Source organism: Hevea brasiliensis, chromosome 6, assembly GCF_030052815.1.
Source record: "Hevea brasiliensis isolate MT/VB/25A 57/8 chromosome 6, ASM3005281v1, whole genome shotgun sequence".
NCBI classification, from domain to species: domain Eukaryota; kingdom Viridiplantae; phylum Streptophyta; class Magnoliopsida; order Malpighiales; family Euphorbiaceae; genus Hevea; species Hevea brasiliensis.
This window is the reverse complement of record NC_079498.1, coordinates 99802571-99818878: the sequence shown is the minus strand read 5'-3', so window position 1 is coordinate 99818878 and position 16308 is coordinate 99802571. Positions and strand designations below refer to the sequence as shown.

Sequence of the window (16308 nt, the reverse complement as noted above, 5' to 3'; positions counted from 1 at the left end):
ATATCAAGTGTTTCTTTTCCTTTTGTAAATTTAGTTAAATCTCTTGTCAAAGATTTAACTTTTGCTTCAAGAATTCTGTTTTTCTCAAGAAGTTCACATACTTCTTTTGATCTTTGAAGCTCATCATTAACTTCCTTAAATAATTTCATTTGAGATTTGTAAAATTCATTTTCCTTTGAAGCCATACTCAAGGAAATATTTTCTGATCTTAAAGCACAATTTTCATGAACCAGAATTTTGCATTTCTTTTTAAAAGTTCTATATTTATCATATGTCTTTACAAATGCAAGTTCTAATTCATCAACATTAGAAAGTTCAGGATTTACCTCATTTTCACTATCTTCGATGTGTGAGCTTTCACATTTTTCTTCAATTGCCATCATACAAGTGTTTGCAACTTCTTTGTCACTTGTTTCATCATTTGATGAAGAGTCACTATCACTCCATGTTTCTACCATTGCCTTTTTGCTTTTATCCTTTCTAAACTTGTTTTTCTTCTTCAATGTAGGACACTTTGGCTTAATGTGGCCTAGTTTGTTGCACTCATAACAAACTATTTCACTTGAATGATTTGGAGCCTTTGGAGCATATTTCTTTGTGAACTTCTTGTATTTGCTTCCACCTTTTCTAAATGCTTTTTTGAATCTTTTGACTATTATAGCCATATCTTCATCATCATCACTTGAAGCACTTGAATCATCACTTGAACTAGCTTTAAAAGCTATACCTTTCTTTTTCTTTTGATCACTTTCTTTCTCATCCTTCTTATAGATCATCTTATGTGCAATGAGAGAACCAATTAGCTCATCATAGGTATATTTTTTGAAATCCTTGGTGTCTCGAATAACAGTGGTCTTTGCTTCCCATGACTTTGGAAGAGACCTCAGAATTTTCTTTACAAGTTCTTGTTCCTCAAATCTCTTTCCAAGAGCTTTAATTGACAAGATCTGTAAATCTGGTACTCATTTCAGCAATAGTTTCACCAGGTTTCATCTCAAATAACTCATAATCACGGATGAGGAGGTTTGCCTTTGACTCTTTCACCACATCAGTTCCTTCATATGTGACTTCTAGTTTGTCCCATATTTCTTTTGCAGTTTAACATCCTGAAATACGATTATACTCATTAATATCAAGAGCACAATGAAGAATGTTAATAGCCTTGGCATTTGTAGAAATTTTCTTCCAATCATTATCATCAAATTCAACTTCAGCTTTAGGAATTTGTACAGTTCCTTCACTGGTTTTATAAGGAATATAAGGACCATCTTTAATTATTCTCCAAGCATCAATGTCAATAGATTGTATAAAGTTTCTCATTCTAGTTTTCCAAAAGGAGTAATTTGTGCCATTAAAAAGTGGTGGTCTAGTGATGGAATAACCTTCAGCTAAGGGGGTAGGTATGCCAGCTGAGTTTCTAGATGAACTAGCCATGTGTATGGATCACTCTAAGGGGTTTAATCCTCAAGCAAGAGAGACAAGTTCTGATACCAAATTGATGTCCCAAAATATGTCCAAGAGAGGGGTGAATTGGACTTTAAAAACAATTTTCGGTTCTTGCTCAAAACCTTTGAAAATTGCAGCTAGGTTCAACTTAATTGACTAATGTGAAATATGAACAATACAGCTCTATTGACATGTTGATTCAAAGTTAGGCTATATGCAATCAGTATACTAATCCAACAGATTATATTAGCATTCAGTAGAAATTTCAGTAATCTGAATATGTTCAAAACACAACAAACAGAGCAGTACACCAGATATACTAACTGACAGTAGATCAAACAACAAGTAGATTAAATCAGATATCAGCAGATTTAGCAGTAAACTAATTTTCTCAGTTTGTAGCAAGGTTAACAGCAAATGGCCTCAACTTTCATATCAACAAAAGCATATCAATTATAAAGTTAAAATGCATAAATGTAAAGAGCAAGGGTTGAGAAAATGAACACTGAAATTTTATAGTGGTTCTGCTCAACTAGCCTACATCCACTCTCTCAAAGATCCCACTTTGAGTCTTCACTTCACTATTCTTCTCTTTTGAAGGCAAGAGACAAAAAGCCTTTTACAAATCTTCTCACCAAAAGCTTTTACAAGTAGCTTCACATTTCTACCAAGTGTTATCCCAAACACTTTATCACAATCAAGCTTCAATAGGTGCTTGAATGACCTCTCATAAATGATAATAATGTGTTTAAAACTCACTCTCACTCAATACAATAGAATCTATAAAGAAGAGATGAGTAGATAAGCCAATGATGAGCAATAAAAACACTTTGAGCACTTTGAATGAAAGCTTTTATGATTTTGAAAAGTGGAGAGACTTTCATTAAGTGCAAAATGGCCAAGGGAAGGTGTATTTATAGCTTTGGAACGTTTTTGACCGTTTGAGAACTCATTTGAACATTACAGTTACAAATTTCAAGAAAATAGCCGTTATTTTGTCTTTTTCTGCGATGTTGTGCAGAGTTGAGACAGTTAGCATACTGGAGAAAATAGCAAACCAATTAGCATACTAAAATAAGTAGCAAACCAGTTAGCATACCAGGAAAACTTTTTTGCATAACTTTCAAAGCTATAAAACTTTACACCAAATTATAGTCAAATACTTTTTAGGCCAATAATGATATTTAAAAGAAAATTCTTTTGAGGGATTGAAAATAAGTATCATTGACTTCTACTCTTCAATTCTTTTCACAAGCAATCCTAAAAGAAATAAAACTGACTCTTTATACTATATGTACCTTCAAATTTGATTTTCAATGCAGCCTTATAAGGTAACATTTTCTTCTTTTATCTCCTTTGATTCGTCCTGTGTTATCTTTATAATATCATCCTTTCTTCAAAAGCACAAATCCATCATGAAATCTTTGTGTCTTTTCCTTTTGTTCTTTTGAGAAGCACAACACTTAAAACAATGTTAGTTTGATTCTAGTTGAGTTTTGGTATCATCAAAATCTATGCTCCTTTGAACTTGTGGGGTCAACACCCTCTTTCCCTTATACCTATATTATTTTTCTAGGAACTTGATGCAAGTGACATAAGCAAATGAATTCCAGCCACCACATATTAATGGAGGAACATGTCATACTATTAGACTCCATTGGTAGAAGATCCACGTCTACAAATCAAGATCGAAAATCTCCATCTAAATAAAACCAATGATCATGCTTTTATTTATAATAACTAAAAATCAAACCCTCATTATAGAAAGGATTGAAAGAGTGGAAGAGTGATTATTGAACATTAGAACCTTGAATTTCAAAAATTATTTCTAAGGTTATATACGCCATACCAAGTATCTTATGAACCTAATCAATTTCTAATGCCCAATTGCATACCAAAACATATTTTAGCATGCAATAAAATTTCATTTGCCATTAAAGATTGTGAATTAACATTTAATTCAATTAAACCCTAACTAAAAGAGGGATTTTTAGGTACTAACCTCTTGATGCACAATTGATGCAATCTTAGGATGTTCTTAGGACTCTAAATGTTGTCCCTCTAGTTTGTCCACCACAAGCACACACCAAGACAGCAATGGCAGCCCCTAAATGTGCTTCTCAAGCCTTGTCAACCAATTATGAGATAGGGATTATGCTTTGTGAAAGTTGTGTGAATGTATTGGGTGTTAGAAACACTTTCTAATAATTTAATTCGAGAGGAAATCTAAGTTTTTCCTTTAAATCAATTGAGAAATTGAAGAGGAGAAGAACACACCAATGTGACAACAACTTTTTAGAGAAAAGAGAGAAGTGGCTGATTTTTCTTTATAACCTTTCTTTATATACTTAGTTCAAACCCTAACAACTCCCTTGCCACATGTCATTGCTTCTCAAGCCTTGTCAACTAATTATGAGATAGGGATTATGCTTTGTGAAGGTTGTGTGAATGTATTGGGTGTTAGAAATACTTTCTAATAATTTAATTCGAGAGGAAATCTAAGTTTTTCCTTTGAATCAATTGAGAAATTGAAGAGGAGAAGAACACACCAATGTGACTACAACTTTTAGAGAAAAGAGAGAAGTGGTTGATTTTTCTTTATAACCTTTCTTTATATACTTAGGTCAAACCCTAACAACTCCCTTGCCACATGTCATCACAAGATCCCATCTTGTTATTATTTGATTTAATCCTATGAAGCCAAGTGTCAAGCTCCATTTAAATCATGATATGTAGTCTCTCATCATAGGAAGACAAGTGGCAAGATCATATGGTGCCATGTGTCACCATCTCATGGTGCCACATGTCACCATGTGAAAAGACCAATTTGCCCTTACTCTTTAATTTGAGTTCTCAACCCAAAATTATAATTTCTCCTCTTTAAATCAAGTTATATCAAATATAAATTAATTAATTAATTAATCTCTATTATTTAATTTCTCATAATTAAATTCATATTTAATCAAATTAAATACAAATTTAATTTACACTATACATCCAATAACCTAGATTTGGTTTCAAGTCATGCTAGGGACTTTGCAATCTTATTGCAAACCAAACATCTTTAATTAATTAATTAAACTCTTTAATTAATCAATTAAATTATATTTTAAATGGTGATTAGCTTGTGTAGATGTGTGACTTACTAGGCTCATTACTTATTGGCAATGAGAAATGATATTAACTTTTAATATCATTATAACTCTTTCATACCGTAAATGATTTCTCTAAATCATTTCAGGCATCTCATAAACTATGGTTGACACTTAGCATAGTATGCCATGGCCACCCAATCAGTAATAAGGAATACTTTAAATGAACATTTAATCATATGTTACCATACACTAGAATCTCTTCGTTACAAAATCCCAATTCGAGCTAGAGTCATGATTAATGTCAAACCCCATTTGCTATGAACATTATGTTCTCTTTTAATTTCAATTCTTGATTAATTAGATTTGATTGTCAGAAACTCTTTTCTGACTAAATCTGTCTGTCTTGGCCAGGAACTTGAAACATCAAGAACAATTAAATGAACATAGGATTTTTATCCTTATTTATTTAGGGTAACGGATTCCATTTTGATCGATACCTATCTCGATATATAACTAGTAGGAGACAACACATGGCCATATACCCATACACATTACAAGTATGAAAGCAGTATCAAACTCAAACCACCTGTATACAAGATAACTATGTTATCTCAGGTCTAAAGATTTTATGCACTGATATGATATATGACAATGCATTGACAAGAGTAAACTCCATGTGTTTTTCATAAGCGTCACTGGTTCGGCCTGCTTATCGTGTATAAATGCCTATCATGTTTGTTATGTGACATGAAACTCACCACTCCATCTTATTTATATCTCATATAAATACCTTGGAAACAAACATGATTATAATCTTTCTAGATAAGTTATGTCCTTTGTGAAGTGTCCTCGATTGTGAACCGGTTTATGATACTTTGTGCTAGAAATACTGTTACTTATATTCTTAACTTAAGAATAGAATTTCTAACAAAATATTAATGGACATTTTCTATTACACATAAATATATTATGTAAACGGAAAAATGAAATTGCCTTTTATTAATAAGATATGTACAAGATACATATAAAATGATATGCTCTAGGGCATACTACTAACAAGGATAACCATAAAAATTAGGAGAAAAGAATTCAAGGTATATTAAGAAGAATGGATTTGAGAACAAATTCCTAGTATCCTTTCCAGAAGGGAACATGTCTAAGAGTTATTGAAAGAAAACACAAAAAAATAAAAACACAAAAATAAAAAAAGAAAAGAGGAAGGAAAGATCTAAGGGAGGAAGGGAGGGGTTGCCACCAACAAGAAGCAACCCCTCCTTCAGATCTGTTTGTGAGTAAGCATAAAGAAGATATTGTTTACAGTGGCTTACTCTTTATCTTATCAAGTTAGCTCTTTCCTTAGATCTTGAGGAACATATTTGGATGGAAGAGACGTCTCTATCCATTAAAAACTTAGTCCTCCGGGATTTATCTTTGCTTTAGTTTCTTTCATGAAAATCTATTTCCCTGAAAAATTGATAATTATTTTATATTAATATAATATAATTTTAATTTATTTAAAATTTCTTTTGACACATTTTAATAAATATACTTTAATATAAAAAAAAAGTATATACTAAGTTTATGTTGTAGTTTAAATAGTAATATATTTCAAAATAAATTTTCAAGGTTTAAAGTATAAAAAAATTTTTTTATTAATAAAATGGTCCACTCAATTTAAAATGGGTCAATCAGCCAAGTTAATCAGCTTAGATTTTTTTTTTTTTTTTTAAATTGAAAGGGTTTCTTTCAACCAATTAACCAGGCTAGCTGGTTTATTCTTATATAAATTAAAAAGAATGTAATTTAATAAATCTTGCACTTACAGACTTGCATTAACTTTGCAGCTTCTAATTGTATGCAAGTAGCTAAAGCCTTCATAGTTGAAACCATTACATGATATTTCAAAATTAAATAGAAAAATATACATCAACTTGGATAAATATTACAGCAAAACCTTTATAATAGCCTATGTTAAAGAAAAGCAAAGTAAAAGGCAAATTTCTATCGCCTCTGGAAATTGAAGGCCTTGATGGAAATGGCGAAAATAAATGCAAAGAGTAAAGTGATTCCAACAATAACACCTGCAGATACTCCAAGGAAATCATGCTTAATACCATATAAGTCATTCACGTATTGCTCCACTGTTTGACCAGTATTCCCGATCTCTGTCTTTATATCGGCAAACTGTGATGCAAATAATCCATACAAAGTCCATGATACTGGACATGCCCAGTAGTACCATCTCCACCATACAGGCATTTTCTGTAGGTCAACAGGAAAAGAAATGAAAATTAAAGTTAGTTTACAGATTCATTATAGTTTATGAAGCATTTGCAAGAACTATAGGTTGCAGGGGAGACTTACAGTTCTTGGAACAATGAATCCAGAAAACAGATTCCATATTGCATAGAATGCTGAGGATACTATTGATGCGATGTGGTGGTTTGGTGTCACAGCGACAGTCATCATTCCATAAAAGGTGAAGTACAATAATGTGAAGTACAAGAAGAATAGATACCAGAAAAACTTGGCAGCAGTCCATTCAAACCCAATCATTGCATATGTTATAACACTGTAGACTCCAGCTTGAGCAAAAATATATGGAAGTTCAATCAAGGCCTGCAGGAAAAAATGAATTAGGGTAAACAGAACATACACAACATTCTATGAACTGATTGTATATAATGTTTTATTAGTTGTTACCTGTGCATAGGCATAGGGCATTGCAGAATACATTCCGGCAGCTTTCTCTCTATAAAAGACAGTTCTTTCGACAGCAACAACTGGCTGCACAGATGATGCATTTTGCACCCCAAGGAAAAGAACAGCTACGTACATTGAACCCATTGCATTGGATAGATCTCCTTCCTTTCCCCTGCAGTTCAAAACATGGAATAAGAATAGCAGCCAGAAACAAAACAGAAAAAATCGTTGGAACTTAAACTTTCAAATTGTTTGTCCCCCATGTGACTTACCTTTTGGAGCCAAGGTCCCAAAAAATTGTCCCAAACATCAAGGCAATAAAAGTCGTGAACCAAAATCTTACGCCAGTATATGGTGGATTCCTCCAGTATGACCAAGATTGCTTCCACAAGCAAGCCATACATTGGGTTAAAAAGGGCTGCGAGTATTGGGTAGGGAAATAGAGGTCCTTCGTACCAGGAGCAGGCTTGCTTAATTCCTGAATCATTGTCTTGTTTCTCCTGAATCATATGCCACACATCAGCAACAAATTTAGTAAAGCCTAAACTCTTTAAACAAGAGCTATTATACATTCGCTGTCCTATAAGTGGTAAAAAAACTTCTCAGTTTAACTTTTGGTTTATAAGGAAAAAATGGTACCTGTAAAGATCTGAATTCCTATAAATGTCTGAAAAATCAACCCCCAAAGTTAACTCTTGAGCAGAACTAGTAACTTCCAACATCCAAGTTGCTGGATTATAGCCATCTGTAATTTTACTGACTCCTTTAATTCCCTAGATAAAAGGAGTTGTAATTGAATTAGAATAAATGTAAGATGAATAAAGGTTCTAAACACATGCATCAACAGTCCTGTTTCATTGTCCATAACGACAAAGGTACCTCAAAATATTTGATTAAATGGCAAGAACGGCGACCCAATGGCCCAACATAGATCTCTTCTCCTCCTCTCTTCATCAGGAATAACTGCAATGCCATAATGAATACATTATGTTCACAGGCGGAAAATCTAAAAGTAAAGCATTAATTCTTATTATCTTTTAAACATTTCTTACCTCGTCAAAAGCTTCAAAAATGTCAATACTTGGTTGGTGGATTGTGCACACAACAGTTCTTCCTGTGTCCACAGTGTTCCTAACTGTTCTCATTACAATTGCAGCAGCTCTTGCATCTAACCCTGAAGTTGGCTCATCCATGAATATTATAGACGGGTTTGCCACTAGCTCAACTGCAATGGTTAGCCGCTTCCGCTGCTCAGTGGATAAACCATTCACACCAGGCAACCCAACAAGTGCTTGCCTCAATGGATTGAGTTCCACAAGCTCCATGACTTCTTCAACAAACATCTGCATCAGAATTTTTCAATATGATAATAATTGTATGTGGCTAAATTGGAAATCCCTCCATTTGATGATAAATGAAATGAACTCAAGTTTTCTGATACAATCATTAACTAAGATCAACTTCACAAGCATTCTCAGCTAGACTGAAGGGGTTATTTTAAACTTAACAAATAGGATTGGCTATAAGGTAAAACTGCCTTTTGAACTAGTTAAGGCAAATTAAGTTGATTGAACTTGCCTTAGATACTTAATAAGCTAAAAGGAACAAGTATATAGTTTGATAAAATTCAAAAAGAATGAACTTGTACTGTATATATTGAACATGGCTTCGTACCTTTCTAGTTTCAGAGTCGACTTCTTGGGGTAGACGAAGCCAAGCAGAGTAGACTAATGATTCATAGACAGTAACATGTGGAGAGTGTATGTCATTTTGCTCACAGTATCCTGAAATTCTAGCAAAGGTTTCTTGCTTCTTTGGATAACCAGAAATTCTGATGTCCCCCTCAATATATCCACCAGTTTTCCTGCCGGCCAGCACATCCATCAGAGTGGTTTTACCAGCACCACTAACACCCATTAAGGCTGTGAGAACACCTGGCCTGAAAGCACCGCTCACACCCTTCAAAAGCACCAACTTATCCTCAACGACTCCCTGATTTTTCATTTCCTGCAAAGTTCAATTTGTCATGGTCAATTCTATTCTTTATGACATTTCAATGAAAGAACATATTGTTCTATTTTCCTAACTTTTGATACCTGGGGCATGTCGACAGAGTATATAACATTATCAAAAGTGATCGAATAAGGTTCGAAAGGAAGAACCATTCCTTTTTTCTTGTTATGGTTTGACTCATCAATTCCACTTGTCCCACTCTCTGCTTGTAAATTAAACTTGTTAGATTGGTAACTAATGGCAGGATAAGGAATGATGAGCTGAATCAATTATCAGTAAGTCTATTACCTGTATTGGTTCTATGACTGCTTTCAAGTTGTGATAACTGAATGGCTCCTCCAGTCCTTGTACTTTCTTCAGGCTCATCAGAAATAACAGCCTGAGGCTTCTCAAATGCTGTCATTCATTAATTGGAAAATATTAAAAAAATCTCCCATTTTAAGAAATCTTGAGATTGAGATAGTTAGGATACTCGAATACTCACGGTCTAAGAAAGTGAGGGCCACAGCGTAAGCTAAATTGAAGAGCAATATATATCCGGCTAATGCCCCTACTCCTAACCAATACCAATATGCATTTGGGAAGAACCCACGACTTTTCATAAATTGAACTCCTAGGGAATCTGATGAGTTTGAGTTTGCCGGAATCTGTAATTTGAAAGATAAGTACAGTTATCAGTTGCTATGGAGATGAAAACGCAAAAAAATTGGCATGGAAAACTCAAGGAAATTACATGACTCCAACTGTGCCCCAAAAACTCATTAGCAACAATTGCATTCTGCCCATACATCAGTGGTGATACCCAGTAAGCCCAGATCCACCATTTCTTTATGTCCTCTGTTGCATGAAAAAAAAATGGTTGAAGTATTTGAGGTTTGATGTAAGAAAGATATAATCTCTAAAGCACAGTTGTATAAAAATTATACCTCGTGACAGGACAAAGCCACCCAATGCCAAAAGTGTAAGAAGTGCAAATGAACCAAATGTGTTAGCAACAATCATGTTCCTTCCAACTGAAGCAATTAATCGGAAAAGAGCAGAGGCCATCTGGTTCACAAGCAAGAGCAGTATGTACTGCTTAAATAGCCTGCAGAAAACACATGACATTATCATATCAACTGAAATGCAGTAGAGCAAATAATACAATATAACAAGTTATTTTTCTTCTCCTACCTTCCAGCATTAGGATCAAATCCAATGACATAATAAGTGAGGAACACCCAAACACCAACTTCCAAAAATGTGACAGGAATTTTAAGGATCCATGAGGGGATAGAATATGACCATGCGGGAAAGAATTTGAGGTCCCTTTGCTTGTAGAATACAGGAAGGTTAGCAATGGTCATGGGCAGCTCTGACATACCATTAAACATGATCATGATCAAGGCGAAGAACAAAGCACCCAAATAAACTCCTGCGTCACCAAAATCATCCCGTTTCATCTCAGTCCTAAGGAAGAGCGTCATAGAAATGGTTGCCATCATTATAAGCTGGTAACAGAGAAAAAAGTGAGAAATCATTAGACCATATGCAAGGTTTGGAAACTGAAAATAGTTATAATCTATGTTTCATTTATAATTACTTGGAAGAGCTTGAAGATGTACACAAAAGAGTTCCTTTTCATCAGCAAGTATTCTCTTGAGAAGTTTGCTTTAAGCAACTCCATCTTTCCAACACCGTAGTGTTTAATTGCCAAAGCAGCTGGGTGGTTCTTGGTCCTATCAAATGGAGTTGAAAGATCTTCTACAATTTTTCTTCCCACTTCATATGATTGAAATGCCTCCGCAAATTCATTCACTGTGATAAACCTGTAAGGCTGATCCTTACGTGCCCAATACTGCTGCTGATCTTTTTTCGATGTCACCTTTAATGAATTCATTATTTAAACAGGTTATGCAACTTCACATGTTAGATTCTACTTATAGAAGATCTAACTGTAAAACCATAATTAATTACCTCTTGCAAGAAATCAGCAACGCCTTTTCTCTCAGGACACTTGAAGCCCATATATTCAAAAAACTCAAGCACATGCTCACGAGGACCCTGATACACAATCTGGCCATCTGAGAGCAAAATAATATCATCGAAGAGGTTATAAGTCTCCGGTGCTGGCTGAAGGAGGGAGATGACGGCAGTTCCATTTAGAATGTGAATGGATTGCCTTAGTGAGTTCACGATTGAGAAAGTTGTTGAGCTGTCCAAGCCAGTAGAAATCTCATCCATAAACAATGCCTTTGCCGGTCCAACTAGCATTTCACCTACAATTGGATCATTGTAAGTTTTCATGTACAAGATTGAAAATGCTAATTATGAATAGTTCTTTGATGCCAAAAATAGGCTAATTGAAATTATATTATTCACCTGTTGTAACACGCTTCCTTTGTCCTCCAGAAATACCCCTAATCATTTCATTCCCCACTAAAGTATCTGCGCAGATATCCAATCCTAATATCTGAAAAGTTTTGAGAGAGAAAGACATTAAACAATTTATAGGATATCATATGAATGGTTTTTGAAGGATCTTTTATGATATTAGAATAATCCAAGGTGATAGCTACCTTTAAAACATAATCTGTGACCACACTAGTTTCCTGGCCTTCTGTTGCTGCTGCCTATGATATCAAAGATGGAAGAAAATGGAAATTAATTGTGCAACATATTCTATTAAAGAAGCTCTTCTAAATGACCCAAAACAAAAGAACCACTTCAAGCAAATGCTTACAAAGAATTGATAAAAATTTCATTGAGATGGCAGGAGTTGAACATAAAGAACGTAGAAAATGATTGTGATATTCAAGCAATTGGTTTTTTTATCAACTGAATATTTTTCACTATTAGCAACTTCCCTTACCTTCATGTAGACATCAAGATCGGGATCAGGCTTAATATTTGCTGCTTTTTCTCTTCTCGACAACTCTGCTAACATTTCTGCAAATCACCAAAATTTCAAATCCTCATGTTTATAATAGTATATATGGGTCACTTGAATACATCATGAAAACAGCATTACAGAAAGAATAGAAAAGAAGATTTAGTGCTGTGATCTAACCATGCTGGGTTCCAACTCCTTGGCATCTGGCTGAAAATGCCAAAGTTTCCCTTACTGTCATTTCTCCTATATGGAGATCATGTTGGCTGATATAGGCCGCGGTTCTCTGAGGTATGAACTCATTCAATGTAAGACCGTTGTAAGTCACATTACCAGAAACCTGCAAGATAAATTCATCATCTCAAACTTAATATGAATGCCAAAGAGGGAAAAAGGAAACATTAAAAGTTAAATTCTCATGAAAGATTTAAAGCTGCCAGAATATGTATCACTACCTTTAGATTACGATCAAGCTTCCCAGCCAGTGCCAACAACAGAGTGGTCTTCCCAGAGCTTGGAGGACCCAAAAGCAAAGTCATTCTGCAGCATACATACCGAAATGTTAGGAATGGGCATGAAATATTCAATTCAAATTAGGACAGCTTAAGCAATTAGATGTTCAGATTATGTTCGTCTCACCTAGATGGCTTGATGACTCCACTAACATCCTTAAGGATGGTCAATGGTCTCTTTCTATTTGGAAAGATATGAAGATAACTCAATAAAACCTTCAAAGTCGAAGGTATAAATTAGCTTATAAGAACAAAATAACAAAACCAAAGACAAAGTTACGTTGGCTTCTACTTACCTCTGCAATGCTAACAGTGAAGTTAAGGAATGATGGCAAAGCATTACTTCCCACTAAAGCTTCTGCTTCAACATTTAGATGCTCATAGCGGACTTCAATTGTTGGAATTTCAATGCCAACCCTAAAATGCCAAGAAAGGAGAAAAATAATTACATGATAATGAATACTTCAACAAACAAAACAGAGCTCCTCTGACCGTCAATCTTATCAGTTTCTTATATTATCTGTCTTTCAAGCCGTTTCAACATGCCATCTCACAGTTCGTGTATTGAAAACCAACTTTCTGCGACATATCTTCCATCCATTCTAACATTTTTCTCAAACACAGAACAGAGAAGATGGAGAAAACTTTACCTGTCAATACGGTTCTTAAGCTTCATCAAGAACTTCTCATTATCCTCTTCAGCAACTTTGACCAACCTCTCTAGCAAAGTTTTCCTTTCTTGAAATCCAAGATTGTCTACATCGATCTCATTAGCTCCACCTTTGGATACACTAACCAATATACCTTTCCTCAAACGATCATAGGTAGGTAACTTCTCAAGTGCAGCCCATTTTAGAGCCTCCTCATCGTCTTCTTCTCGTGAAGATCTTGAAAAAACATCCAACCCATTGTTTCTCCATAACGAAGAGCTCCCACTTCGTAAACTATTACTTGCTCTGTAGTAATCACCCTCCATTGAAAGAGGTATAGAACTTCAAAACCAAAAAAAAAAAAAAAAGACTGAAACCCCACCAGCTACCACACAGAAATTCTCAACTTAAATACTTTCTTGATTTCAGAATTAGAATCCAAGAATCCCAAATTTTGAGTTCACGAGCTGAAAGCACGCACACACAAATATGAGATGGGTTGCTCTGTAAAAACAAGTGGAAAGAAAGGAGCCATTTATAGGGAAGTAGCATAGGACTGGCGGCTATTCAAACTTCGGGTGAAACTTGCGAGGGAAGAAATGATGGGAAAAAGTGTCTGGGCCACATATCTATCTATTTATGTCAGGTTTGAACCGAAACCGACTTGCTACTTGCCGAGAAATTATATGGTTTTATATCTGACAAAAAAAAAAAAAGAAACCAGATATTTATATATTTTTTTAAGTATTAATAAAATAAATAATAAAAATATAATATTTAAATTTAAAAAAAAAAGTCAAAAATTAAAAAATTAAAATTTTTTTATCATATTTTATAAATATTTATATTCATATATTTTTTTAATATTAAAAAAAAGTTAATATAATGAATAAAATTGCGGAATATAATGAATAAAAATTATTTAATATTAAAATTATTACTAAAAAGAGAAAATAATATTTTATTATTAAAAAATATTATTCAATTAAATAAAATTTATTTAATCTTAATTAAAAAATACTTAATTAAAAAGTACTTGAATTTATTGAATTTAAAATTTAATTTTAAACTTATTTAATATTTAATTGAAGATATAAAATTTTATTTTATTTTTTTTTCAATTAATAACATAAATCCAATTATATATATTATGTGTTAATCATAATAAATTAAATTTCAATAAAAAATTTTCCTTATTAATTACTATTTCAATTACAAGATTTTTCGTTCCTTCCCTTCAAATTGGGAGTTCGGAGAAAGTTGTATTACGTAAGTACTCAGAGAATTCCAAGAAAGAATCCCTTAATTCGAGCCTAACTTTTTGGGAAAAAATAAAAGAAAAAAAAAAAAAAGAAAAATTCAACCTTCTAGAAAAGGCATTTAACGACTGACATTGCAACCTAAAATCAAGGAGGTGGTCAGCCAGCCTTTAAATCTTCCCCAAGGTTTACGTTTTCTCTTATTTCTACGTTTCTAGAGTCTCGGCTCCTCACTGGAGACACCATCTTTGACCAGGGATAATAATATAATATACCATAATAAATATTATTTTTATAATTAATATGAAATTCAAACGCAGAGTGTCAAGCCTAACCATAACATCACTCACCTCTCCACCAACACAGGTAGAAATTTCTCTCATACATTCAGTGACTTTTAATGAGTATCATTATTTGTCTATTATGAGTGGTGAAACCCATTTTAGAATTTTTGAGGAGTTGAAAATGTTAAATAAAGATGGTGTTGAGGGTGGGAAATAATATAATTTTAATTATAGGATATGAATAAAAATTGAAAATTTTGCATAAACCTAAAGTTTTGTTGAATTACTCCTCTGATTAATTCAATATCATCCATTGCAGTAGGTCTCTGTTGTCAAAGGTTCTTGGACAATATGATTAAAGGGAGATTTGCCAAGATTTAAATCTATTGACCCAAGAAGTACTACAAAAATCCAATATATATATATAAAGATTCCAACATTTAGATATTGATGAGATCAAAATGATAAATAAAGTCAATTATAAGATAATTTTTTACATATTTGTCAAAAATCAACGCTGAATTTTTTTTATTTTTAATTTGAAATAATAATGTTTTTTAAGTTTTTTTTTTTGTTAATTAGTATTATTTTAAATATATTAATTAATTTAATAAATTTCACAATATAAAATACTAAAAAAAATAGAGCATTAGCGACAGACTTCTTTTGTTATTAATAATCCTTTTTCCATAACTGAGAATTTCAGCGACGAATTTCTACAGATTAAAATCAATTGTTGCTTTTTATTTTCTCAACAAGTCCAAATTGCCACCATATAATCTAAATTAACGACTTAAAAATTTATGAGAACAAGTAAAAGTAAAAAAAAAAAAAGTCTAAAATCAAGTTTTGGAAATAAATAACTTTTAATATTTAAAAATTAAGAAATAAATAATATTTTATATTAAAAAGTAATATTTTATTAAATAATAACTAATTTAGTCTATGGTAATTTAATTATTTGGCCTCAAAGTAGAGGGGTTATTTGTTTTTTCTTTTTTTTTTTTTTAAATAAGAGAAATAAGAGATGCCAAGTGTTTAGATAAGATTTGAGTGAGTCTATGTTCAGATAAGACTTGAAAGTCTGAAATTCATTATGCTATCACGTCCGTCAACTTCCCCTTGGCCTTCTGCAAAGACATAAAGACTTGTGTCTCGTGAGTCGGTAGGAAAAGCACAGCGCGAGATGTTGAATGTTACAAAAGAATTTTACAAGAGAGAGAGAGAGAGAGAGAGGGAAGTGTAAAAATTCAATTTATTTAGTTATAAATAAGAGTTCACTTTTTATTTCTCAACTTATTAAAAAATAGCTTAGTCAACTTAAGTTATTTATTTTAAATTAAATAATTTATAGAATATTTATTTTAATTTATAAATATTATATTATAAAATTTAATATTTATAAATTAATTTAAATTTATAAATATTTAAAATTTTAAATAATTATATATTTAATTAAAGTACTTATAAATAATTA

At 32.8% G+C, this 16308-nt stretch overlaps 1 protein-coding gene across 1 annotated transcript; it reads right to left on the bottom strand.

Moving 5' to 3' along the window:
- Nucleotides 1–6328: 6328 nt before the first annotated feature.
- On the bottom strand, nucleotides 6329–13810 carry LOC110660545 (pleiotropic drug resistance protein 1). Its single transcript, XM_021818893.2, has 24 exons — nucleotides 13289–13810; nucleotides 12935–13055; nucleotides 12766–12854; nucleotides 12582–12666; nucleotides 12307–12466; nucleotides 12109–12185; nucleotides 11816–11869; nucleotides 11619–11709; nucleotides 11214–11515; nucleotides 10840–11121; nucleotides 10431–10747; nucleotides 10184–10344; nucleotides 9991–10094; nucleotides 9742–9904; nucleotides 9546–9653; nucleotides 9341–9459; nucleotides 8919–9251; nucleotides 8297–8587; nucleotides 8124–8207; nucleotides 7884–8017; nucleotides 7517–7744; nucleotides 7245–7416; nucleotides 6906–7160; nucleotides 6329–6803 (listed from the first exon to the last, which is right to left on the bottom strand). Exons 1-24 carry the CDS (start codon nucleotides 13612–13614, stop codon nucleotides 6543–6545), a joined length of 4317 nt encoding a protein of 1438 aa, XP_021674585.2. The 5' UTR covers nucleotides 13615–13810; the 3' UTR covers nucleotides 6329–6542.
- Between the last annotated feature and the right edge of the window lie 2498 nt (nucleotides 13811–16308).